This window comes from Bison bison, unplaced genomic scaffold (assembly GCF_000754665.1).
Source record: "Bison bison bison isolate TAMUID 2011002044 unplaced genomic scaffold, Bison_UMD1.0 scf7180017864338, whole genome shotgun sequence".
NCBI classification, from domain to species: domain Eukaryota; kingdom Metazoa; phylum Chordata; class Mammalia; order Artiodactyla; family Bovidae; genus Bison; species Bison bison.
This window is the reverse complement of record NW_011494910.1, coordinates 1,272,545-1,299,056: the sequence shown is the minus strand read 5'-3', so window position 1 is coordinate 1,299,056 and position 26,512 is coordinate 1,272,545. Positions and strand designations below refer to the sequence as shown.

Sequence of the window (26,512 nt, the reverse complement as noted above, 5' to 3'; positions counted from 1 at the left end):
CTCCGGTGAGGGGGGGAGGGGGGAGGGAGCCACAGGAAAAGGCTGGAGAGGACAGCTCATGTCAGTGGACCCCCAGATGGAAATGCGGCAGTCCCCAGCCGCCTCAAGGCCCTTCTCCCTGTCCCCATCACTCGAGAAAGAGGGGAGAGGCTTCATTTATCCGATGGAGATGGGACTTGGCCGACACGAGCTGACTCCTGCACAGAAGAGCTTATATCAGCGCAGCAGGGAGAGAAATGGAGAAACTGCAAATGCAGCTCCACCCCGTCCCACTGAGGAGCACTTAAAAAAATCTCCTAGCCAATTCCCTGGCTCCTGAGAGCCAGGCGGGGAAGGGGATGCTCTGGGCAGTGCTCAGGGAGAGAAGGCACAGGGCTTAACTGTGCTGCACTGAGCGTTCTAGAGGGGGCTTGAGCAGGGTGTAGGGTGCAGGAGCAAGGAGGGGAGCCTCCTTTTGCTCCTTTAAGTCAGCGGAGTGTCACTGGAACCATATGTTTTCAAAATCAGAATATCTGAGAAAGGCTGGGGCCCTTTCAGCAACTAGCTGAGCTAGGGGACACAGCAGAGTAGAATTCGAAAACTGAAGGCAATGTCCAAGCTGACCCATCACCTGAGCTCCAGGGTTCCAGCTTCTCTGAGGTTTTCTCAGATCCTGCTCAAGGGCACTTTGGCCTCTCCCACGCCTTCTCAGTCCTCACTCCCCCAACAATCAGGCCCTACCGGAGAAAAGCCTTAGCAGATGGCTTTGAAAGCAGCAGTGGTTACTCCGAGGAGGACTCCTAGTTGGCTTTGGTGGTCTGTCTTGTCCTAGATCTGCCAGCTTCTGTTCCTTAATATCCAAGTCCAGTTAGGAGGCAGGGTCAATCTTAATTCATTCCTTTGCCACCACTTTAGGAACAGGAGGAAGCTCAGGCTTCAGGTGAAAACTACAAACCACGTATGTGTAAGCTTCATGGTCAAGGCTAATCTTCCTGGCACTTAGAAACCACACACACCGGACAAGATGGCAGTTTAGAAGCAGATAACCTGGCAACAACAGGGCTATAGTATTACCTGCTCTCAACTGCTTCCAAAGGGCTGTTAGCAAAGAAATGTTATCTGTCTCTAGAAATAAATCAAGAGTTCCACTGGGGCCGGAAGGGAGAAAGGTCAAAGTTGACTCAACTCACCTATATTCTTTCCATTTTCTTAATCATCACAACTTAAAAAAGAGTGAAGGTAAGGAAGACGGCGGTCACAAAGGACCAAGAGATTGTGGGGAGGTTTGATTGGAAGGGCAGAAAGAAGCTAAGGGCCTCGGGTACAAGTTTTCAAAATGGAAAGACTGTTTTCAAACAATCACTCTATAGGCTGATCCTGTACCTTCCATTCTTACCTCAACACGTTTCATTTGATAACGTTTGTAGCTCTGAATTTTGAACTGAGCTCCTGAACAGCATAGACTCATAGGGTAAAAATCCACAGTAAGGAGACTGGTGACCTGGGTATGAATGTTGGGGAGAACTGGAGGTGGGGTAGACGCCAAGACGATTTTCGTCATTTCTTTCAAAATGACTACTGACACGTCCGAGGGACAGATCCACCACTCATCACTTGCCTGGGGCTTAACTGGGTCCCGCTGCAAACCCCAACTCGAGTTTCAGTTAAAACGCTCGTAGGTCTGTGCTCTTGCCTCCTCATGGCAGGTGAGGGTTCACACATACTTGGGAGCAGCTGACACGACAGTGAAAACTCCCATCATCACCTTACTGATGGGACAGATGAAAAGGGAGACAGGGAAGGCAGGAATGGGAAGCAGAGAAGAAGTTCACACGGACGTCTCCAGGCTGTGTAGAGGGCTGTCCGAGTGGGAAGCAACAATTTGTACTTGGCAGCAATCCACCGAATTGTTGTTTTTGTTGGTTTGTGGAGTGACCTCACCATCCGGCGAGGACGTCTTAGTCCCAGGCTTAGACACCTTTTCAAAAATCTCCTCTTCTTGCTCATCCAGGAGTGGTGTTCGTGGCCCCTCCTCATCTATGGTGAATTCAGGGTGGGTCATGAAGTTGTGGATGGAGTTTTGGTTCTTGGGTTTCTGAATGCTTTCGTGGAGGGAACTATGGAACGCTTTGACCACTTTGATCTACACCAGGGGAAGGAAAAGGAGGGTGAGAAAACGCAGCGGTGAGAACTGGTCAGTAGAACAGGGGACTGGGTGGTTTGATGACAGAAACAAAGCCCAAACTACAGAACACTACCGCCCCACAACCCAAACCAAAAGTATGAGAAGAGATCATGAAACACCAGAACACCACGTGACTTAAATTTCAAGCACTGAGGTGGGGTGGGGAGAGTGAATAATGACAAACAACTAGAATATTTCAAAGCTGCATAAAACAAGTAGAAAACCCAAAGCAAAGTTAGCATTCCCAAACAATCTACTCTTAAAATTAAATAGGAAACAAAAAGATTCATTAGTTCTTTTGGATGGGAGGCAAGGACGTTGGAAGTAGGTGCAGTTTAATAGTCAAACTTAAAAGATGATCCAGACATGTGGATTCTGTGTTGGGGCCAAATAATTTGTGAATGTGGAATGGAAGATTACACACTGAAGTTTAGTTACCTGTTGAAAACCCTCAATAAGCCAAACACATACCAATTTGCACACAATACACGTTGGGTGATAAGCGACCATGAATACTGTGTGGCAAGGCAGACAATACCGTGCAGCTGTGTTAGCAGCATGCAAGAAATCAAAATTCTTATACTCTCCAATTTAATAATTGCTCTTTCAATCAGGAAACATGCACATGTTTATATCCCACAGTCTCCACTGTGTCCTCTTCCCCCAAACAAAGCAGAACTCCACTCCTTCAGTCCCTCCCCTTGAAGAGGTGGATAAATACAGGCATCACAGTTGCCCCCTCTGAGGCTGACAGAGGGCTGCTCTCTCAGTTCAGATGCGGTTGGACGCGTGCAGCCATGACTCTGACGCACAGCAGCTGTGCCGAGTCACAGAGCTTTCTCCAGCTGTTTGTAAACTACGAAGAGGAACATGATCTTAGGTAGGGGAGGGAGAGCGTGGGCTCAGAACAGAAGCCACTCAGACCAGGAGGCTTTCCTGATGGGATGGATCAAGAGGATGGAGGAAAGGGAGCCACCTGCGGCTTATCAAAGGGGACACACTCCTGTGAGTGTCACAGTCTGTCCTACTGCACAATAGAGGAAGGGGTTCAGTTTAGAAGAGAAGAAGAAACACTTGACAAGCATTGATCACTTTATCCATAGGCACCAGCTCTTCTGGCAGCTGTTTTTCCAAACTGGAAAGCTCTCTGAGGTATGCTTTAGAACTTGGGGTGGTAGTACTAGAGTAGGGGGCAAGGTGGGATCCTGAGAGGCTGGAGAGAGAGGGAAAAGAAAGTGGTCGTAGGACAGTTTCAGTTCTTGGGAGGTGGCTGATCCTAGACTGATCCCAAAGTTCCTTCATCAGAAAAGAAATGGAAATAACGCAGGAGAGGCTGTTGAGGTGGGAGAGGGGAAAGAAGTGATGGGGGCTGGGGCGGGGAACCTCTTCCAGCAAAGAATACTTCCTGAGGAATATGGATCCAGCAGAGCACGCAGACAGACAGGCAAGTAAACTGTACAGCTTGTCTCAGTGCTTCCTGTCACTGTACAGAACCTTCCAAAGTAATGCACAAGAAGGTTCACTGAAGTTGCATCTCTGCAGCTAAGGCTTTCTTTATCTTGCCTCACTCCACAGCACATTGGCAGACCCACAGGACAGAGGGCGCTCAGAGCTCAGAAGGCAGAGGACGCTGGCACTCGGTGAAATCCACTCAGTGCTTCAGCCAAGAAGGATCGAGGCACCCGGGTACAGATTCACCTTGCTGCACACAAAGTTAGGATCTACTCTTCTATCCCTTTGGCAAGATCAGATGGAATACAGGTTACATCTGGTTTTCAGGAAGTCCCGAGTTATAATGGGTCTACATCAAATCTTAGAGCAAAGCACCTGGGATGAAGCGAGACCGAATCCAAAGCCCTAGTCAGGTAATGGGCTCAAAGCCACACTCCCCCCGCAGGAGTGCTGGCCCAGCCCACACTTTCCACTCTTCCGATCTCCACGTTTCTAACACGTGCCACAGGCGACAGCAACCTCTATACCATGAGCTGATCATCTTCAGTATCAGTGATTTTCAAACTTCCTGCTTCTATTTTTTTTTTTTTTGAAGCAACTGAATACTTTGTTAAAACAATTATATGTTAAGTCCAATCTAGAAAACAGATGTTTATAAACAGGGGTCGCAATGAGGTTCTGGAGCCCTGTTTGCTGGCTTTTCCTCTCACCTGTTGGGGGGATGAGTCACTGTTACAGGCAATAAGGGAGATGAAGGTGACGTGGGGATGGGGACGGAAAAGATAGGGACAGCTTCTTCTTTAGGGGAGCAAGGAACAGTCATCCAGCTAGATAACAGGGCTCTGGACTCTAAAGAGAAAGCAGCCACCTGTAAGGGAAGCTCGAGAAGAGGAGTCAGAGAGCTAGGAAGCACCTCCTGGTAGCCTGGCAGGCGGAGAGGAGGGTGGTGGGCAGAGGGTGTGTGTTGCACCAGAAGGCCCCTCAATCCCAGCGCTGACCTCGGAGACTCTGTGACACGCACGGATGCCCACTGCACAGCTACCTCATCACAGCCCACCCCAGGCGATGGCAGCCTCCCCTCCTGATGCACAGTGCCCGGTGCCCGAGCAGTGTGGGGGATAAGACACAGATAGAGGTGGGTGCTGGGCAAGCTTCAGGCCCCTCCACTGGGCCAGCCAACCTTTCCCTCCCCAATCACCGTCACTCAGAGTCTCTGGGAAATGTCACTTCTGGGGCGCTTATCCTACCAGTGAAAGTGGCTGATTGAAGAGCAACTGTTTCTCATGGCTCAGAGGCCTGAACCAGGCTGGACCTTAGATTAGGCATGAGTGCTTAAGGGCCACTCTCTGGAGTTCAGTGAATGGGAAGATGAAGACTTCCTTTTCTTCAGCTGGTATTCTGCAGTTTTCCTTTGCAGAAATTAAGGGAAGAGAAGGAATTAGGGCCTTCCTAGAGAGGGAAATCTTGGGTTTTCCAGGCGGTGGTAGTGGTAAAGAACCTGCCTGCCAATGCGGAAGACATAAGAGACACAGGTTCAATTCCTAGGTCAGGAAGATCCCCTGGAAGAGGGCATGGCAACCCACTCCAATATTTTTGCCTGGAGAATCCCATGGACAGAGGAGCCTGGCGGGCTATAGACCACAGGGTCACAAAGAGTCGGACATGACTGAAGTGACTTGGCATGCAGAGAGGGAAATCTTAGAGATCAGTCTGCCGAAGGTTAGATAAATACTTGAATTCGTTTGGAAATCTGTAATGGGAAACGGGTTTTAAAATGCATGACTATAAGTTCTGGACCCTCCAGTAAGAAGGCACAGCTGGAGAAAGAGCAGGTATGGCCCGACTCTCCGGATCTTCCACCTCTGCGGGTCTGCACCGTACCCTCCACCAGCAACTCTACATGCGCCCAGTGGCTTAGTGTCCTCCCACCCTCAAATCACCAGGACGGTTGGCACCAACCCTTCCCAACAGAGAGGCAGGGCTTAAAACAGAACAGAGACGAATCAGAAGGACATGGTAAAGCCAGAAGAAAGCAGGGAACACGAGCAATATGGGAAGACTAGAGCAAGAGAGCCTTGCATGTTGGTGGGGTAAGTCGTAGATCTTGGCTGCCTCTGGGCCTAAAGAATATGCATCTACATAAACCTCCTCTCCCCCTGCTCCTCACACCTCACGTAAGAACACTTAGGGCTGGCTAGAAAGACAGTGGATAATCTAGGTCTGATCATCCTACACACTCACCATCAAGTGAACCACAGATAAAGCAGTTACTCTTTCTTTACCCCCCATCCCAGAGATGGAGCGATGGTATCCAGGAGTCGGGGGACAAAGAAACAGACTAAACACTCAGATATTTGAAGCCCACAATATACTTAATACAGAGAGACTCCTTCCCCACCAAATACCTTAACAACACTATCAGCAAAGAGACTTCTGTTTCCTCTCTGGGTCCCACTTAGGGAAGGTAAAAAGATCAGGAATAGGAAGGCATAAGCATTAGCAATAATCCAATAATCTACCTATAATCTACCAGATCTTAGGGTGAGCCTTGATGGCATTCTGGTTGACGGGATGACTGAGAAAGGGGTCCTAAAACTTTACAGCCAAAATAAAACATGAAGTGTTGGTTATAAGTAAAACAATCAGATTAGAGGAAAGGAGGAAAACAAAAAAAAGGTTGCTCTTCAGAAATTCCTAAAAGAAAAAAAAATTTGTTTTTAACAGGTGAAAAATAAGTTATTTTGATCTTTTTATATATTTCTCCTATGAGATGTGAATGAATAGATTCTTAAACCAGAGTTTGGCTTACGATCCCTGAAAAGTAAAACAGCGGGACTGCTCAGACCTGTGCACGTGAACTGAACATCTTTTCTTCATATTCAGTGGCCACTTTTATGCCAATGCTGCCAGCTAACGGAAGAGTGGCGGCCAAGAAGACACTCTTAGTATTGGCCAAACTCAACGCTGATTCAACTATGACAGATCTACTTCTTAAAAAATATGGGAATAATAGCTCCTTTCATGCCTTTTTTCAGGAGATCTCAAATTTGCCCCCAGATGAAGAGTTCCCAAGTCTTCATTTCGCTTAACCTTACACCTAACCTTAGGGGACAGAGTTGACACTCAAAGGAGCAGAAGGAGAGGAAAGGAACAACAACATCTTCAAACAAAGTAAAGTAAAACAAACAGAACTCAAGGAAGGAACAGCAATGCAGGGGAACAATCAGAAAACAAGATTACTGTCTTTAAAATGGTTACGGTTTAATAGCTTTTCAACATTAAAAAATTAATAAAATTAAAGGGCACACAGCTAGTTTTGGAGTGGGGATTTTGCCCCAACTTTTCTTTCCTTAACTCAAAGATCAAAGGGAAAAACCAAAAGGAAAAGATAACCACGACTGGTTAAAGTGAATGCCACGTGCTCTCTTGTGGTCATTTTAGCAAATCATGCATCATAATAGACTATCACTCACTGCCCAGAGTAGGAGATGAAACAGCAGCAGCAACAGAAGTGGTGGGGGGAGATTTGACTGGTGCAACTGTTACATAGGATGAGCTAGGAACATGTTTTACATCAAGGTGTTGACCCATGGTCTGGCGCTTTAGGACTCCCTTAAAAGAGGCTCCCGTCTGGAATGTGTTAATTACGTCGATCTGCAAAGAATCAGAAAGTGAGACAGCTTTGCTCCACAGTCAGAGAGAAGTGAGAAGAGAGGAAGGGAGGGTCCAAGAGGGTTGGGGGAGGGGATGGAAAGAGCTGGGGAAAGGGGACAGGAGATGGGAAGCCAGAGAGAATCCCTCACACACAAAACAACAGTCAGGAGAAGGGGGGAAAAACGTTAATTGCAAATCACACTTCATTTAAGGAACAGTTTGCCGTGGAGTCTACATACCCAGCCAGAATCTAGCCTTCCCTTCCCTTGTAGCCTATGGTGGACATTTTAGGTGTGCTGGTGTCCAAACATATCTAAAATTTAAAGGGACTTTCCCCACTCCTGACTCCTGACAGAGAGTGACAGCTTATTCACAGCTTTGACCCATACTCTTAAAAAAAAATAAAGCATGCAATTTAAGATAGTAGGCAAAATATATATTACTGAGTTTTGAGGCTCAGGAACTCTAAACCAATTAAATTGATTACCTATTCTTGCAGATTTTCCAGGAAAACAACTTATGTGTTTAAACAGAGGCAGTGTAGTAGCCCACACACAAGTGGCCATGGGGAAAAGGCTCCTAGACCACGAAATTGCTGGGCTCACCCTCTTCTGGGTTATTCTCTGAGATACCCTTTCCTCGGGTGGAGTAGACAAGGCCTCTGAAGGCGGAGCTCAGGAGCCCAGGGGCCAGGCCCTTAGAGAGAAGGCCTCCAACAGCAGTCGTGGAGTCCTGGAAGCGCCGGCACAAGTCAGTCATGAGCTCAGAAGGTAGACGGGCCCAGGAGGAGGAGCTGGCTGAGAGTGGCGGCGGTGCTCACCAGCTGTGGGTCTAGCCCTGCACAAACTGCCTCTGATTTTCAGGGTCCAACTCTTCAGAGACAGAGGCAACGAAGGCCATTTGTCTTCTGACAGTGGCCTTGATCTGAGGCCTCGGCAACCTACCGCCCTCATCCCTGACTTCTGACTAACAAGGAACAAATCAAAAAGAACTTCCTTACCCTTCAAGATCTGGTAGAATCACATTAAAAATGCCCAAATGCTTAACACCACGGGTCAGTCTACCAGGGAGGTAGGAGAGGTGCTGACCCCACTCATCTAACCTCTCTTCCCCAGGTGAGAAGATGGGAGTGCAGGGACCTTGTGAATCAGACAGTTGCTCTTATTTATAAAGCTTCCAGAGAAGCCATGAGATGTTTAGGGCTAGTTTCTGGATTCAGACCAGGTTTGAGGTAAAATACCACTCTTATCACATGATACAGTCCTCACTTCCAAGGGATGGAGGAGCCTGACGCTGTGGGAGAAAAAGGTCTGCATGTGGGAAGGGCTCAGCCACATGGAACAAGGGGCTGGAGAGTCACTCCTCGGGCTTGTTAAGGCCACAAGGCCCCAAACCATGAAGCTGGAAGTTTACCAAGATTCAAGCCCTCGGGTTTCCCTAACTTCCGCCCTCTAGTGCTTTTAAGTCTCCCAAAGTTACAGGGACCAGGAGGGGACAGAGCCTGGCACTTCCCATCTCAGGTGCTGCAAGGAGGATGACAAGGACCAGCTCTGCCGAGGGAAGGGCTGAGGCCAGGAGAGGGCTTTAGGGTCCAGGGTGAAGGTTAGCAGTCAGCCGCAGCTGCTGTGGCTTCAGGGCTGATGGCACAGACTGCTCTTCACAGCATCTTTAACAGGTTGCCTGTGTTGCCCAAGTTCAGGCTTTAATGTCATTCTGGTCCAAGTGCCTCCTGCTCTAACAGAGAAAGGCAGTATACCTAAAGCTATGTAGGCAGCAGAACCAGAGAGGTATAGTCGAGGGGATGGACATTGGTAATGGAGGGGAGGGCAGATCCATGAGTCTCAGCCCCAGGAGAGAAGCCTGGGAAGGAGCCACGAGACACTGGAACGAGGGGATCCTGGCTAGGAAAAAATGTACATAGTAGAAGAGGAGGCAGATGATCCTGAAGGGAAGAAAAGAAGACAGGTTATTCTGAAAAGAGCAGGCCTGCAGGGAAGCACCGAGGCCTCAGAGACGGGAGCCACAGGCACCGAGCTCTTGGGGTCTGGGGGGCCCTGGCTGGGGGTGCACGTGCAGCCTGGAGTGGGGCTGCTGTGGAGACTCTGCAAGTGCTAAGGCGGCTTCTGCAGACCCCTTGGATTTCCCTCTGTGAGGAGGAGCTCAAGACAGGGGAGAGGGGCCCCAGGATTTCCCTCCCTAGCCCTAGTTCCCCATTTTCATCTGCTGTCTTGTCTACAGGAGACCAGTTCCCAGCTGCTACAGGAGTCCTCCCTTATCTGCAGGGGATAAATCCCAAGACCCCCAGTGGATGTTTGAAATTGCATAGTGTTAAATCCTGTATATACTATGCTTTTTCCTAGACTAATGGGCAGGTAGCTGATATAGTGAGGATATGATAGGCAATGGAATGATTTACATCCAGGGCAGGATAGAGTGGGACAATATGAGACTTCATCAGCTACTCAGAATGGCATAAAATGGAAAACTTATGAGTTATTTATGGTGTTTTTCATTTAATATTTTCAGATTGTGGGTGACCAAAGGTAACTGAAACCAAGGAAAGCAAAGTCATGGATAAGGGGCGATCACTGTATTTACCTTAGAATATTCATTTCACCTTTCTTCCCTAGAAAGTGGTGGGTTTGACAAAGGAACTTTTGAAACCACCTGCAGTGTTGTTTAGAGGATGAAATTTACTTCTGGGATCTCTAGCCAATCTGCAGAGATGCACAGGCCTGTTCTCTGGAGAACACCTTTGAGAACTTGGGGATTTACAGGTCCCTGAGATAGGAAATTTTAGGACTAACACAATAGAGGTATGTGAGATAAGAATGGGGAAGTGTTAAGATTATCAATACCTAGACCAGGCCATTTACCCAGGAAAAGGTAGCTACAGTTGCTGCATGAAAGGTGGGGAGAAAAAGTTACTGTAGGGCTAGAGGCAAGGGACTTAAGAGCAGCAGGAGCAGCTTCTATCCCATTTCAGAGATCACAGGAAGGGAAATGGTGTGAAGAAATTATAGCCTCTTCTTTTCTGGGGAGAAAATCTGAACCTGTAAAAGACACTCAGGCACCGAGAGACTACTGTTATTTATGTTCACTTAGCAATAAGGTTCCCCATCATGGTCTTACATTTTGAGTGGGGAAGACATCAAAGAGTGAGTTTCTTTTACAAAGATCCTCCAGATAATACCTACATTCCCTTAATAGCAGCTTGAGGATGTACAGTAAATGTTGGGGATGATGGTACAGAGAAACTGTCTGAACCCTTTCTTCTGCAGGGCCAGGAAAGAGTCTGAACATTTCCCACTGGAGGTTAGGCCTGGTGCTTACGAGAGACTGTAAGCCGGAAGCTTGCCTAACCGTGAAGGGTGGGAAGTGGCCTTCAGACAAACCCAAAGCTAGAGGACCATGCTACCAGCTGGGGTCCTGTGTTCTGGGCTCTCCACGATCACTCTCCTCTCAGAGGAGCCCAAACTGCCGCCTCTGCCTCTGTCTATCTTGAAGCAAGGGAGCTTGGGCTATCCACCAGTGAAAGGGCCTTAAGAAGGGTAGAGACACTGGCCACCAAGAACTACTGCCCTCCCAACACCTCCCAATAAAGACGGACGGGATTCCTCCTCCAGGGCAAGGACAGGCCACCATCACCATACCTGAGTCTGGATACGGTTCAGGCCCCGGAACCAGAGGATCTGGCCTCGGCGCAGCTCCATCTCTGCATGGTCGATTTCGTCCAGCCCCTCAGCATCCTTGGTGATCTCCTCTTTGGTGGTGCCATGCCCAGCCTCCTTCAGGAACTTCAGGGATTGGGTAGGTATCGTGGAAATGACCTGAGAGCAGGTGCAGCAAAAGGGGAGAAACCAGGATCAGGGCGAGAAGAGCTGTCACTCGGCTGCGTGGGTCAGGCTCTGGGCAAGTCACGCTTGGCCCCAGAACAGGATTTAACACTATGCTTGGCCCCAGAGGGAGAAGCACCAGCCCGCCTAAGGCCAGCATCTGCCAGGGCCCGACCAGCTGTCTGCATTTGTCTCCCACATCCGAAGGAGAACTTAAATTCTAGTATCTGACCAGCATCTGCCTTGTGACACACTTTATTCTCCTCCTCCTGTCTCAGTCTCTCTTTTCATTTTGCAGTGTGTCTCTTAAGGGAATGCAGGCTACACGGTGGGAATGCATGCTACAGGGTGGGAATGCGTGCTACACGGTGGGAATGTGTGGTATAGGGTGGGAATGCGTGCTACATGGTGGGAATGCGTGGTCCACGGTGGGAATGCGTGGTCCACGGTGGGAATGCGTGGTCCACGGTGGGAATGCGTGGTCCACGGTGGGAATGCATGGTCCACGGTGGGAATGCGTGGTCCACGGTGGGAATGCGTGGTCCACAGTGGGAATGCGTGGTCCACAGTGAGAATGCCTGGTCCACAGTGGGAATGCGTGGTCCACAGTGGGAATGCATGGTACACAGTGGGAATGCATGGTACACGGTGGGAATGCGTGCTACAGGGTGGGAATGCGTGCTACAGGGTGGGAATGCGTAGTACATAGTGGGAGGGGACACAGACAAGAATCTGGGGCAAAACACGGCTGGGGACAAGATGGTCACAATGTGTGTGTATGCACAAGGGGGACGGAAGGCTGTCGGAGGGGAGGGGTCCTCTTCTCAGTCTGCACATGCTAAGTGATTCCTCTTTTATAAAACTACAGTGAGAGGACCCTGAGGGTCTTCCTGGGCTTCGGGTGAGAAAGTGGATGGGCAGCCCACAGAAGGGACGTATGCGTATTCTCAGAGGACATGGAGCAGGAGCTCGGGCTTGCGATTCAAAGTGAATCACTCAGTAATCTCAGTGCCTGCCGGTCAGCTCTCCTTTACAAACAAGAAGAGGAGCAGACAGGGCTCAGCTGCGAAAGGGGGCCGTGTGAGCTGTCCTACGTGGAGCCAAACGTTTGAAACAGAACGTCCACATGCTGCTTTCAGATGTTGGAAGGAGCTGTTGTGATACAGAAGGAAGGCTTCAAGGCCACAGGGGCACATGTGAAACGCGATCCAGGTGAGTGTTTCAAACAGTACATGAAACAAGAAAGCTTTAGGGACCCACTGGTAAACAAACAGCAAACAGAGCAGGTTGGAGGGACGTGTGTTAGGAACTGGGATAGGGGTTAATCAGGGAGGCAACTAGGAGGTAGGGAAGAAATAACCAGCAGGTCTATGGGGGAAAGCCCGCAGTCCTAGGAGGAAACTTTGGGGCCAGTTAGAGCAAAGCCTCCATTACTCAGGTGGCTGGGCACCGATCAGTGGAGACCTGGGGTCTGCAAAGCAGAAGCATAGCCCAGGGCAGAATTAATGATGAGGGGGAGTTGTAAAGTGGTACTAGGGAAGGAATCAAACTCTTATCAAACCAGATTATATTATTATAATGTTAATAGCTAACATTTATTGAGGATTTACAAGGTATTAGACATTTGTCTAAGTCATTTCTGTATGGAAACTGGGTTGCTGATTAAGAATGACTCACAATGGCCTTGCTATCCTGAGTTGAGGAAACTGAGGCAGGGCTGCTATGAAACATACTCACTATGATGCAGTTTGTGAAAAACAACCAGGATTCAAACCAAGGTAGTCGGTTGCAAAGTCTGGGCTTTCAACCATACGCTATGCTGCTTCTCTAGAGACCGCGTGAGTCTGAATTTATCTTAGGTGATGGTCAGGCATTCATTGTGAATAAGGTGATGGTGAGAAACAGCGGAGGCAAGGGAGTCCTGCAGCATGACGCAGAGCACGCACAACCAGACTTCAGCTTCACTGCAGACATGGGCTTTGTAAACGCTTCTGCTTCTAAGACCCTTACTTTTTTCCTTTTTTTTAAAGCAAAATTAGCACTGAAAATTTCCACTTCCATCTCAGAGAAGCTAAGGGATTTGTCTGTCTCCAGGCATGATTAGAGAAGAGATAAGAAGCCTCTGAAGTGGCGGGCACTAATCATTCTGCTTGGAATCCTGCAAGATGGAAAGAACCTGAAAACCTGGTGGCAGAGGGAACGGGGAAGCAGAACACGAAGGTCTGGAGCTGGGGGTCTCCAAGCCACTCGTTCCATCTCGTCTAGGGAAGGGGAGGTCTGCCGGCTGTGCAATTGCGGGAAGGGTGTGTCCGTACTCACCTGGCCCCACAGCAGCTCTCCAATACCAATGAAGAGGCACCAGAACCACTGGGACAGGGTGAGCTTCGTACAACTGAAGGGTTTGCCCCCGAATTCCACGATGATGATCTAGAACAGACAGGGAGGCAGCCTGTGACTGGGAGGTGAGTAACAGGTAGCCAGCCCTCTAGTCAAGGCCACCAAAGCCACGTCAGCTCCCTGCCCCAGGATCCCTGCAGTGCAAACCCTGGTCTGCTTGTTGGGGAAGGAGAAAGAAGAGACCCAGATGGGGGGAAGGGAAGACAGACACCAACAGTCTTTGCAGAGCCTTCTGAAGGGGAGTTTCCAGTCACTATGAACACTATTAATGCAAAGGCGAGCAGATCAAGGGGAGCTAAGGGCTTCCTGTGACTGAAGCCAACAGCGATAGAGAAGGGAAACTTAGGAGGGGTGCAAGTAAGGAAGAGGCAGACTCTCTTGTGCTCATCATCTCTTGCATGGCACCTGTCTTGGGATATCTCTGAGGGTGGCTCGATCCTTTCACCAGCAGGGCAGTCATGCCCTTGACTCCAGTCTCACAGAAAGAATCCACATCAGGCTTATCTACAACTACATGTGGCACCATGCTATTTCTTCTCCTTTACTCTTGAATAGTGTAGCATTTTGTACCATGAGCCCTTTCAGAACAAAGCGGCAGGGACAGAGAGACGCCTATTTGGCAGCTGCATGCACATTTCGAGTGCGCTGGTACGAGACATGAAAGGGGTTAGAAGACAGTGACCTTCCTCCCGGTCACTATGTTAAATTTCTGTGTTCTAGAAAGTTAAGGAGAGAATTCTACAAATTTTATTTTATTCACTACCAACATGCTGCCGTGCACTGGAGCACTCGACACAGAGGGATCCAATTCTAGAGAAATGAGCAAATGAGAACCAGCTGGGAACCCCAAAGGGTGCAACCCACAACTTAGGTCCCTAGCCCCTTCCTACTCCTCTTCTGGGGCACCCAGGGAATCCTGGCTTCCAGCTTCTGGCCTTTATCTTCCCAGACCTTCTATCCCAATCCTAGCTAGAATCTCACCTGGCTGATGAATGTGCCCAACACCACTGAGCAGAAGATGAGATTGCGGAAGATGCCCGAGAAGACATTCCTCTCCCCGTGGATCTTGCGGGAGTTGATTTCATTGAAGAGCTGCATGAGCACGAAGGTGTTGAAAATAATGGTGTAGTGCTGGCTGGGCGGAGAATGCAGAGGCGCTCTCCTCCCGCTGTCAATGTCAAAGAATTTCTCACCTAGTTGGGAGAGGGGTGCACCGCAAGATTGAGTACACTCTCAGGGAGGGCTGAGGTCGAGTCAAGACAGATGAGGGTTGGTGTCCATTCTAACCGCTCAGTGTCCGAGCCACATGGTCATCAGACGTTTTCGGCGTTAGCCCTGGTCTCAACATTTCTGACCTTCTCTCTGTTTGTTCCGTCAATATTTGCCTTCTTGTGGCAATGCATGGTGGTAAAACTACATGCACTGGAGTCTGGCAGACATACGTTTGAAACACAGTGCTGCTATTTACTCAATATGTGACCTAAGCTTCAGTTTTATGATCTAAAGAAAGGTATCATAAAGTTACCCCTGAGAGATTCTTAAGAGGAGTCAGAGAATGCCATAATGCACCACGGCGCGGAAACAGAGGTGAATTCAGTGCGTGAAGATGCTACCGCCCCGCTGGCTCAGCCTGCGCCCTGCTCCCTCCTCCTCTTGGGCCCATCTCTGCCTCCACACTCCCTCTCGCACTCCACACGCTGGCCCCCACCCCATCCTCCCCAACCTCCCCGTGGCTCACCCGCAAACACAAGGAAAAAGATGACGGTGAGCTGATAGACGGCGTGACCCAGGATGTTCTTCATCATGGTGCGCGAGATTAGAGGCTTATTGCGGCCGTAGGGCCGGCGCTTCAGTAGAGAGTCTGTAGGAGGCTCTGTGGCCAGGGCCAGCGAGGCAAAGGTGTCCATGATTAGATTAACCCACAACATCTGCACGGCCTTCAGTGGGGAATCCTGGCGGGAAGAAAACCACTCCTTTTAGCCTGCCTTGCAGACTACCCCTCACCTCACTCGTCAGCCTCACCTTTGCCCCTGAAAGGGCCTACCTCCTGCTATCCAGCTGAGTGACACTTGGAAACTTATTTAACCTCTTTGAGCCTTGGGTGCTTCACCTGTAAAACGGGGATAATACCTACTCTGCAAGGCTGTTTTTGAAGATCAGAGAACCACAAATAAGTGCTTATCATGCTGGCTAACATGTAAGTGCTGCGTTAATGGTGAATACATGATCATCCTCCCACAGGAGCAGATGCAGACTTGGGAGAGCGAACTCCTGCCCCAACACCCCTGCAGAAACGCTGGGCCTTGCTCCTCAGCCGACACACTGTAACGTCACACCCCTTGTTCCTTGGCCCTAGCCTCATCCCTCCCGTCTCAGCTCATCCCACCTGGGTGATGCAGGCTCCAGTGAAGGCCACGATCACGGCCACCACGTTGACGGTGAGCTGGAACTGCAGGAACTTGGAGATGCTGTCGTAGACGTTCCGTCCCCACATCACCGCCTTCACGATGCTGGTGAAGTTGTCGTCTGTTAGGATGATGTCGGAGGCCTCCTTTGCCACATCTGTGCCTGCAATACCCTTAGGTAAGAGCGGGGAGGAAAACAGTGAGGAACTGGAAAAGGAGCTCATCTGTATTCGGAACCCATTTCCTGAACTCCAAGAAGCTTCAGAACTCGGCACAAACATCAGAGGGCACAGCAGCCACGCAAGTTCTACAAACTAAACCACCGTGTTCTGTCTTCTCTCCCAGAGGAAAGGAAGGGGAATGTGCCGCTGTCACTCATGGAAAAGGGCACCGGGCCATGATGCCAGCACCGCACTCCTGAACTGAGACTGGAAATCACAGCCACCTTGGATATTCTGGTCTCCTGTCCCGCCTACTTCTCCATCTCAGAAAGCAATTAGAAGATAGGGGAAAAGTCCTTTCTGTTCTACCTTCAAATTAAATATCCACTTTAAATCCTTATGTCCCCCACACCTTGAAGTCACCCTACGTTCTTTCCTAGAAGGAGCAGTCCAGCAGCATGGTTCAGATATCCTGTCCTTATTCAAAATCCGATTTCCGGGGAACCACTCAGTTCAGTTCAGTTCAGTCGCTCAGTCGTGTCCGACTCTTTGCCACTCAAGGTTTGTAAATAGACATACCAGTGGTTGAAAGCAGAGCTTGAGAAACAGTAAACTCTCTAATCAGGTAGTCAAAGCCTTCAACAAGTGAGCTCTGGTTCATTTTCCAAACTGCTCTTATATAAGCTTTCTGCTCAAAACCTACTGATTTATTCACAACTCCCTGAATTCTCTCATTCACTTCGAGAGTTCAGTCTTCTACTTACACCCTCTGTCCAAGCCTGGAACATCCTCTTTCCCCTTCCATTTAAATCCTATCTATCCTTAATGAAGTGAAAGTTGCTCAGTCATGTCTGACATCTATCCTTAAGGCCCCTGTAAATTAATTAAGCCCTGCTTGCTAAACAAAGCTGATCCTAACACCCCCAGACCACACTTCTATGCCATGTCTTACAACTCCTAAAACCTACAGAGGAGCCTGTTTGTGAATCTGACCTGTACCATTAGATTATTTGTTCTGTTTACCTGATAGTGTTATTTTCCTATCCAGATTGCAACAAATGAATATCTGTTAGATATACTATATAATTCAATTTCCCTTTCAAAAGATTCTCTAATATATCCACACAATGCTGTACTATGCACTGATAGAAGAAAGAAGAGAAAGAAAAGAAAGAAAGAAAGAAAGGATGTCTTTAAATATGTACTACTATGGAATACTCTTCAAGTTAGGTTGTTAAATGAAAAACAGCAAAGTGCAAAAAAAAAAGAGTATATAGTGTGTATACAGATAAATATAGCTAAGTGTCACTTATTTAAGAGAATGGGATATAAATATACTACACATTTGATTCTATTTTTAAAGGAGCAAACAGAAGGATAAACCAAAAATCAAAGATGCTATCTGTGGAATTAAGAAGGAGGCAACAGGCTAGAGGTGACAGGGATGGAAGCTAGACTTCTATGAACAGATCTTGTTCTATACACTTTAAGTTTAGAATTATGTAACCACTTCATATAGGTATAAAACAACATTAAATTTAAAATAAGCAATCTCAAAAATGGAAAAAAAAAAAACCAACCCAACACATGATATAAATGAACTGGTATAACCGGTTGATAGCAAACCACACAAAATGAAAAGTTCTCAATGACTTTTCGAAAAACACAGTACTTTGATCCTACATCTGTAGTAGGATATACCTACAGGATAAAAAGAACTCTAAGAAAAATCTTTAACTGTTTTTAGTACAGGAATTGTATTATTATTGTTATCTTGAGACTGTTACATATATATTAGGATAAAGCAAGTAATAATTATGTTAATACCCTTAGATCAATGTAAAATCAGGGAAGTAAAATTAGGACGTTAGTTCTAGAATTCTAAATTTGAACTGGAAATGCCAATATGAATTCATAAAGTATTTTACCTTTAAAACAAAGAAACACAAAACCAAAAAGCGATATAAAAGACGTATTTCTTAGCTTTGTCCACTGAAAAGTTCTAGAAACAATAATTTACTCAGAAGTAAAGAACATACTGACATTCAGATTGTGTTCTCTAAATACCATTTCTCACTAAAATGAAGCAGAACTCCTTTGAAAAGTGGATAATTCTAGATCTAGAACAAGAAGTATGCATGATGGATGTGGAACATCTTATCATGCAAGAGACCAAGAATGCCATTACACAGAGAACTGAGGTTATACTCCAAGTGCTTAGCAGTGTGGAAGAGGCTAATGATGGGTCAGTATGAACATCAAAATAATAATATGGGCAATGGACGGAAATATATCACATACGTTCAAAAGAATATGAGCTCATAATGATACTTTAAAAAAACAGACAATTAACTTTTAGTAGTTTCAGTTCAGTTCAGTCGCTCAGTCGTGTCCGACTCTGCGACCCCATGAATCGCAGCACGCCAGGCCTCCCTGTCCATCACCAACTCCCGGAGTTCACTCCAACTCACGTCCATCGAGTTGGTGATGCCATCCAGCCATCTCGTCCTCTGTCGCCCCCTTCTCCTCCTGCCCTCAATCCCTCCCAGCATCAGAGTCTTTTCCAATGAGTCAACTCTTCGCATGAGGTTCATTGGACAACTGTGGAGGATCCCCCAAAAATCAACTCATTGCTTTGGGAACTGGTAAATAGTGGAGAAAAATCAAGCATTTAACCTATCTTTCACATAGGAGCTGAACCAAAGGGTTGATGAGGGTAATTTTCTTTTTATAGAAGTATTCAAGTTAATAAATAAAGAAAATCAGAACATTGTCATATTGCAGCCCTTAGTGAAAGATGGGGTGTAGAATCTGACTGCTCACAGAACTAAATACTACTTTATAGGAAATACAAGGGCACGTTAAAGGACATAGGAATATAATCAACAAAATCCATGACGTGGTATATCCTACATAGAAAAACAAACTGTTTCCTTCAAAATCAAATAGCTAGGAAAAAAGATGCAAAGGCTTGTGCAGAAAAGAATTAACAGCATGGCTGAGACTGCTATCTTGCGAAACGTCTGTTTGCAAGGTTGGCGCTTGGTTAGCATCTGGTAACTTGGCTCTCAGAATGCTCTCAGTCAACATTAACTGAAAATTAGTTAGTGATTCACTAATTTTTCTTATTTTCCATTGAAAACCTGCTTCCTTCTAGGAGTCTGGAATCTTAGCATATGCTGGGTTGACAGTGCTTATATGGCCAACCTTAACAGAACTCTAGGGTACCAAGTCTCTGATGTATCTCTCTGGGCAGAAACCTCACCTGCATCGCTACATTTTCGTTGCTAGGGAAAGCAGGCCCTCTTTTTGACCCCCTCACTGCAGGGAGCAATCACAGGAAGCCTGCATGTGGATTCCAGACCCTGTCTGTGACTCTGTTTTACTAGATTCTTAGTATACCAGTGGACTAAATCTTAGCTACGAGCACAGTTAGAGGCCGCGTCCCCTGAGCCCTTCCAGTGAATCCACAAATGTAAAGGGTGGTCTTGGGAACCCCTGACATGTAGGTCCTATGGGGTCAGTGGTTCTCAAACTTTAGGATGCGTGAGAATCACCCAGAGGGCCTGTTCAAACGTGGACTGCTGGGCCCCCACTGCAAGGTTTCTGACTCAGTAGGTCTGGGGCGAGGCCTGAAAAAATCTCCATTTCTGCAGGTTTCCAGGCGGAGGCGGAAGGGCACACTTCAGGAACTACTATTATAGATTCATACATTTAAGAGATATATCAACCAACCACAGTGTATGGATCTTGTTTGGATTCCGATTTGGACAAACAATTTAGAAAAACAAAAACTTATGAGGAGAAATGTGAACACGGACTAGATAGCTAATGATAGCAAGGGATCAATATTGCTGTGAGACAATGGCATACAGTTCTTTTAAATATATTTTATTGATACATATTTCTATTCCAGAGACACATACTAGATGAAATGATATAACATCTTGGAAATGTTTTGGAGTAAGCCAGCTGGAGAAGGGGAAATGTGTATGTGTGGGCCAACACTGGCCCACCCAGCAAGATTTATTCTGGGTAACAGGTACACGGGGAGTCAATAAACTATTCTATTTTTGTATGTTCTTGAAATTCCCTAGGACAAAAACTTTTAAAATTTATTTTCTGGGTAAAGAGAGCATCCTAAAGATAGATTTCTTCTTGAATCACCTTCTACTGCTTAAAAATCACCAACAGTTCAAAATGTATGGGAAGCTTACAATCATTACCTACTTGAATGTGAGAATGTACTTTGCTATCTGAGGGCTTCTAAATGTCCCTGAGCATTAGAATCAACAAGTGTACCTATTAAGAAAAACCTAAAGATTTCTGTTTGGGCTCCAAAATCACTGTGGATGGTGACTGTAGCCATGAAATTAAAGGATGCATGCTCCTTGAAAGAAAAGCTATGACCAACCTAGACAGCATATTAAAATGCAGAGACATTACTTGGCCAACAAAGATCCATCTAGTCAGGGCTATGGTTTTTCCAGTGGTCATGTATGGATGTGAGACTGGACAATAAAGAAAGCTGAGTTCCGAAGAATTAATGCTTTCAAATTGCAGTGTTAGAGAAGACTCTTCATTGGAAGGGCTGATGCTGAAGGTGAAGCTTCAATACTTTGGCCACCTGATGCGAGGAGCTAACTCATTGGAAAAGACCTTGATGCTGGGAAAGACTGAGGGCAGGAGGAGAAGGCGACGACAGAGATGAGATGGCTGGATGGCATCACTGACTCGATGGACAAGAGTTTGAGCAAACTCCAGGAGGTGGTGATGGACAGGGAAGCCTGGTGTGCTGCAGTCCGTGGGGTCGCAAAGAGTCGGACATAACTTAGCAAATGAACAACAACATACGTTCTGGGATCTGGCCCAGATGCTATTGAATCAAGATCGCTGACTGTCGAACCTTGAAATACGTGATTTTAAATGAACTTTCTAAGTGACTCTGATGCTCCTGGCCTCATAAGCAGAGTGATGAACAGCGCTAACTACAGAATAAACACTTTCCATATGGAATGTGAATTTTCTCTAGTGTGCCTAGGCAGACAATATTACCATATTCATGGGTAAGTTTCAGTTTGTCTTATTTTCCTGGGTAATGAAACCTTGTGATTTCCCTGTCTTCATACTTCATGAATCCCTCATTATATATATTATTATTGGCCAGGCAGGCAGGTGAGATGGAGTTAGAGAACAGAGCACAAAGCGGGCTGTGAAGGTCCAGGAAGCAGAAGGGTATCAGAGCCTGTCTGGGCTTCCCACTGGCGCAGGCAGCTTGCAGTCAGAGAGAGATGCTACGCTGAGCTGCTTACCATGGCAAAACCAACGTCTGCTTTCTTCAGAGCTGGGCCGTCGTTGGTGCCGTCGCCGGTGACAGCCACCACCTGCCGCTGGTCGCCGACAGTGCTGTCGATGATGCCTGGGGAGACAGGCGCACCACAGTGAGGTCGGGGGCCGCTTTCCCACAAAGACGCTTTTTCGGTCTTCCTCTCTAATCCCTGTCACTACCGCCCTTTTGACGCTCTTTCCTTGCTTTTCCCTATGCTGGAGGTTTTACAGCGTCACCAAATGGCGGTAAATTGTTTCACAGGTAGCAATCTAAGCTAAGAAAGTCTGACCTCGTCAGATATCCTGTCTGGTACATCAAGACACCTATAATGCAGTCGGAAAAGCACTGCATGATTTGAAGGCAGAGACCCAGAGGTTGAACGATAACACTTCCATTTACCAGTTGGGCAGTCTGGATAAGTTATGTGTCGTCTCAGCCTCAAACTTTCTTTTTTGCAGAATGGGAAGAGCTTAACCTGTATTGCCTAATTCCCAGTACTATCGACAAACAAGATATGATAATGTTTAAAAACAACTTCATCATATAGCTTATACTCACCAGGTGCTCAGACGTTTGCTAACCTGCATGTTCTTCCCATGAGCTGGGGAGCTCTCCTAGGCCTCCCTATTCAGGATGAGAGTTGCTTTGGCTTCGGTTCTTTATCTGTGCTCGCCCTGGTCTGCCTTCCCCTATCCCAGGCACCTGCTCAGGAGCCGACCTCACCTTTCACCAGCGTGTGCTTGTCAGTGGGGGAAGACCGCGCCAGCACTCGGAGCTTAGGCCAGATCTTGTCCAGCTTTTCCTGCTCTACCTGCAGCAGCAGACACACCTGGGTCAGTCAAGCTCAGAGCAGCCGCCAGGGAAGTCTGCACATGCGCCAAGCTCCTGGCAGCTGGTGTCCCAGGGCCCCCCGGGAGCGTGACCCTGGCCTCCAGCGGAGGCAAAGCAGCCAGCTCAGCTCTGAGGGTGGGTTCAAGGACGCTGACCGTTCAGGCCCTGCTTGTCTCCTTTTCCTCCCAATTCCATCCCTGGGAGCCAACCCCCTAGTTCTGAGACCCGTGACAGAAGGTGAGACCCTTCACTATTGGCTGAAGTAGTGCCTCTGAGGTCTTAGCTTCAGTCTCTACTTAGACCAGGAGCTGTGGCCTTCCCACACCCAGATCGTACCCTGTCACCAGCCCGAGGCCCTGCCAGTCACAGGGCAGTGGTACAGGATGGGTGGGGTAGAGGAAAATCAGGGAAAATCATCCCACGACTGGAGGAAATGCGGAGATGTAAAAAGTGAGTCTCAAAAATAGCCTGTGAATGAATACAGTGAGAAGAAAAAATTCCCAATTTTACTGTCTGAGCAGCTTTGGTAAAAGGCACGTCTCACTATGAATAGATTTTAATTTAAAAACCATCTACTTTCTCCCACCTGTCCCAGATGCCTTACATATGCATCAGCCTTCCCCTAATGAAGGAGGCTCTGATTCCCACCACCTAAAGCTCACCTCGCCCTTCTCATTTCGGATGAGGCGATTGAATTCTTTGCCTTCTAAGCACAGAAAGTCGTCCCCGGGAGTCACGATGCCACACTTGGTGGCGATGGCACGGGCTGTGTTGATGTTGTCCCCTGTTACCATCCTGACAGTGATGCCAGCTCGCTTGCATTTGGCAATAGCTTCTGGCACCTGCGGAGAGTGAGGCAAGCAGAAAGGAGAGGTGGTGGCGGCGAGGCCCGGCCATCGGCTTCTGCTCAGCTGTCCCTCACTGCGGACAGGAGAGAGGCACCCTGGAAGTAGAACCCCGGGGCGCAGGCCGAGTCTGGTCAGCTTTATATTGCTTGGTGCCCCCTTACTTCTGGCCTACCCATGAAACTCACATTTGAATTTGCCTTATTGCACCATGAGTTGAGGGCTTCCCAGGTGGCGCCAGTCATAAAGAACCTGCCTGCCAATGCAGGAGACATAGGTTTCATCCCTAGGTTGGGAAGATCCCCTGGAGGAGGGCATGGCAACTCACTCCAGTGTTCTTGCCTGGAGAATCCCATGGACAGAGGAGCCTGGCGGGCTACAGTCCATGGGGTCGCAGAGTCAGACACAACTGAGTGACTTGGCACGATTGCATGGGCCACGAGTACTGCTTCAGGAGCCAGGTGTAAAAGTGTATTCTCTCACTTACAATCTAGATTTCTTAGCAGGCACGCTAGACCTTTTGAGATTTTACCACTGCCTTCCTTTCCAGCAGAAGTTTTAACTACCTTCCACCCCTGGCACGTACTTCAACCACATCAGTTCTTCCAAGTTTCCCAACTGCATGACACCCTGTCACGCCTCCAAAAGTTGCGAGTAGTGTGGAGCTACTCTACGGGCGCCTGACAAGATGTGTGGATCGAAGGGATGTGACTAGAGCCAAAGTTGGTGTCTCAATTAATCCCACCTCCTCACTGTTCTTGAGTGCCAAACTGTTCTTATTAGCCCAGTGAAACCTGTGCTTCTCAGCCCATAGACGGCATGAACCACAGGAAGTGGGATTGCCACTTTGTATAACTTCAGTGAGCTCCAGCAGTTCTGTGAAGCAGGAAGCACAGAAACACCTATCCCAGCAAATGAGAAGCAGTTAGGTGACTTGCCGAAGTTTCCCAAGTCACAGCTAGAAACGGAGCTGGTACTGCGGTTCCTGTGACTCCTGCGTGGCTGCTCATTAGGTCACGTGCAGGGGCCGCGGCCGCTGGAAGACTCCCCTTCATGCTTCCCAGCCCTGTTCCCAAGTCAGAGCCTCACCTCCGGGCGCACAGGGTCCTCGATGCCCACCACTGCGATACAGGTCAACTCAGTGAGGATCTCGCTCTCGTTGTCCCACGGGGGCTCTCCATCGTTGAAATCCCGGTAAGCGATGCAGAGAGTCCGCAGCCCCTCACAGGCCATGGGCTCGATGACGGTGCGGACCATCTCATCTCGGTCCTTATTCTTGAATGGCACGGCCTCCCCCTTTTTGTCCAGGATTCGATTACACCTGGGGAGGTGCACAGTCAGAACACAGCACCCCACCTCCTGCCCAGTGTGCTTCGACACGTTGCAGACACCCTGACCACTCTGCCTGACTCCTAAAGACACTACTGGGTGGCCGTAATCTCTACTCATCGCCCAAAGCTGAGCCCCTGTATCCAGGGTGGGGTGGCTGACAGGTGGGCAGAGCGTGTCGCTCTCCCCTGTCATCTGCTCCTACTCATCTGGGAACGCAACACCAAGAGCTGTTCGTGGGTCGCCTACTCTTTTGAGCTTCTCAGTGGTAGAGAGACCTTCTCAATCCCCAGTCTCTAGAGGGCTCAGGGCAGAGGGTGTGGGCAATGACAGAGTCTCACCCATGGTGGCGCTAAACCCATGCTGGGGCACTGGTTTTTAGCTACTGGCCCTGTATCCACATAGGTCAACTTTTAATGCCCTATGGATCGTCTAGCCACTTTGATTATGCAACTTCCTGTGATCAGAACTGAGAATGAAAAGGAAAAGGAACACAGAACTAACATTTCTCGTGCTTACTATGTGCAAGGCGTTTTTCATACATTCAATCATTTAATCAGAGTAACCCTGTGAGATAAGTGGGTATTCTCTCTTCAGAATAGGAAATGGAAGCATGGATTGCCTAGGTCTGAATCCTGCCTGGACCACTATCCGTTGTATCCCCTCTAGCAAGTTACTGAACTTCACTACACCTCTGTTTCCTCATCTGTAAAACAGGGATAATGGCAGCATCTGCCTCCCTGAGTTGTAAAGTGTAAGTATAGTATCCAAAGTATATAACCGCATGGCTTGGTCAGAACCAAGCTCAGATCTTGTCATGATGTTACCACCCGGAAGGAGGGTCAGCTATTATCCGGGTGGCTCAGCATGGGGCCAACACCCAGACCTCCCCGAGGAGAGGACCCTGGAGGAAGAAGCTGGGGGGGCTCACTTGCGCAGGATGATCTCGGAGGCGCCCTTGCTGTACATGCGGTAGCCGCCGCCCGGCTTCTCGATGACCGTGCTCATGGACTTGCGCACCGAGTTGAAGGTGTACACTTTGTAGAGCTTCTCCTCGGGCACCTCGCTGCGCACGGCGTGGTAATCCTGCTTCAGGTCCGAGACGAAGCCCAGCAGGGCGCACTCGGTCTTGTTGCCCACCTGCCGGGGCAGGCCGCCCTCCTTCTCCGGAGGCTGGAAAGAAAGGCACTGGTGGGCCGGCGGGGCGAGGGGCCGGCCGGGGAAGGGCTCCCTCAGGAGGCTTTCGCGCGTGTGCCCGGGGCCCACGGGGGCGCGGGCCATGGCCGTGGTGACCTGGCCCTGGAGCCACCCGGGGCCTGGGGTGTTTTTAGCCGCCGTGGGGCTGGTGCTGGTGCCTCTAACACTGTCTCTTAGCTTCCAGAAACTAAGTGATTTACTCGTGATAAGCTCAACTCTGCTACCAGCATGAGGCCTCTTTTTAGAGATACTGCCTTTCCACGGTGATTTCACAGCCCCAGATTCCTACCTGCCTCACTCCCCCACCCCATCTCCCAGTCTCCTTCCACGGATTATTCCCTAGTCTCACCCCAAACGTGTTCACTGGGGAGTGGCAAATGGGAACTGGGATGGCAGTTCAGGCAGAATAAACGAGAAAAATCAATGGTTCCTTCCAACTACCCATTTTAAGTGTCCTGGCAAAAGAAGAGCTTACCAGAATCTTAGAGGTGTAGGCACTGTTGATGGAAATGCCATTGACAATAAGGTCCAGGACCTTGGGCACAAGGTCATCAGGGCTTGGGATCTGATGGTAACGAGTGTCTCCAATGTAAGCCTGCACCACAGACATGCGGTTCATGGTCAGCGTGCCTGTCTTGTCCGAGCAGATGGCTGTGGCGTTGCCCATGGTCTCACACGCGTCCAAGTGCCGCACCAGGTTGTTGTCCTTCATCATTTTCTACAAAGGAGAACAGAGGAGACTGCAGAGCGGCCAGCTGAGCTCTCCAAAACACAGGGCAGAGGCCATTTCCCAGCCAGCAACTCTCCACATTTCATTTTCCGCTCCCATACAAAAACGCAGGATACGATTTTTGTAAACCCTCTTAAGATGCTACTGGGTTAGGTAAACGTTGATTTCAGCAGCTTGTGCCC

At 48.4% G+C, this 26,512-nt stretch overlaps 1 protein-coding gene across 5 annotated transcripts in view; it reads right to left on the bottom strand.

Moving 5' to 3' along the window:
- Positions 1 to 9: 9 nt before the first annotated feature.
- ATP2B4 (ATPase, Ca++ transporting, plasma membrane 4) overlaps positions 10 to 26,512 on the bottom strand; it is a 98,214-nt gene continuing 71,711 nt past the window's right edge. For 3 of the 5 annotated variants that reach the window (XM_010854126.1, XM_010854128.1, XM_010854127.1), the window contains 12 exons: positions 26,076 to 26,318; positions 25,335 to 25,576; positions 24,164 to 24,395; positions 22,892 to 23,071; positions 22,122 to 22,209; positions 21,382 to 21,488; positions 15,890 to 16,081; positions 15,242 to 15,455; positions 14,485 to 14,696; positions 13,426 to 13,533; positions 10,924 to 11,100; positions 10 to 2,122 (listed from right to left, as the gene is read on the bottom strand). In XM_010854126.1, the coding sequence (XP_010852428.1) occupies positions 1,808 to 2,122; positions 10,924 to 11,100; positions 13,426 to 13,533; positions 14,485 to 14,696; positions 15,242 to 15,455; positions 15,890 to 16,081; positions 21,382 to 21,488; positions 22,122 to 22,209; positions 22,892 to 23,071; positions 24,164 to 24,395; positions 25,335 to 25,576; positions 26,076 to 26,318 (2,310 nt within the window). In that variant the 3' untranslated portion in view covers positions 10 to 1,807. Of the gene's footprint in view, positions 2,123 to 7,089; positions 7,271 to 10,923; positions 11,101 to 13,425; positions 13,534 to 14,484; positions 14,697 to 15,241; positions 15,456 to 15,889; positions 16,082 to 21,381; positions 21,489 to 22,121; positions 22,210 to 22,891; positions 23,072 to 24,163; positions 24,396 to 25,334; positions 25,577 to 26,075; positions 26,319 to 26,512 lie in introns of all 5 variants that reach the window. The other 2 variants (XM_010854130.1, XM_010854129.1) reach the window with 1 other exon arrangement.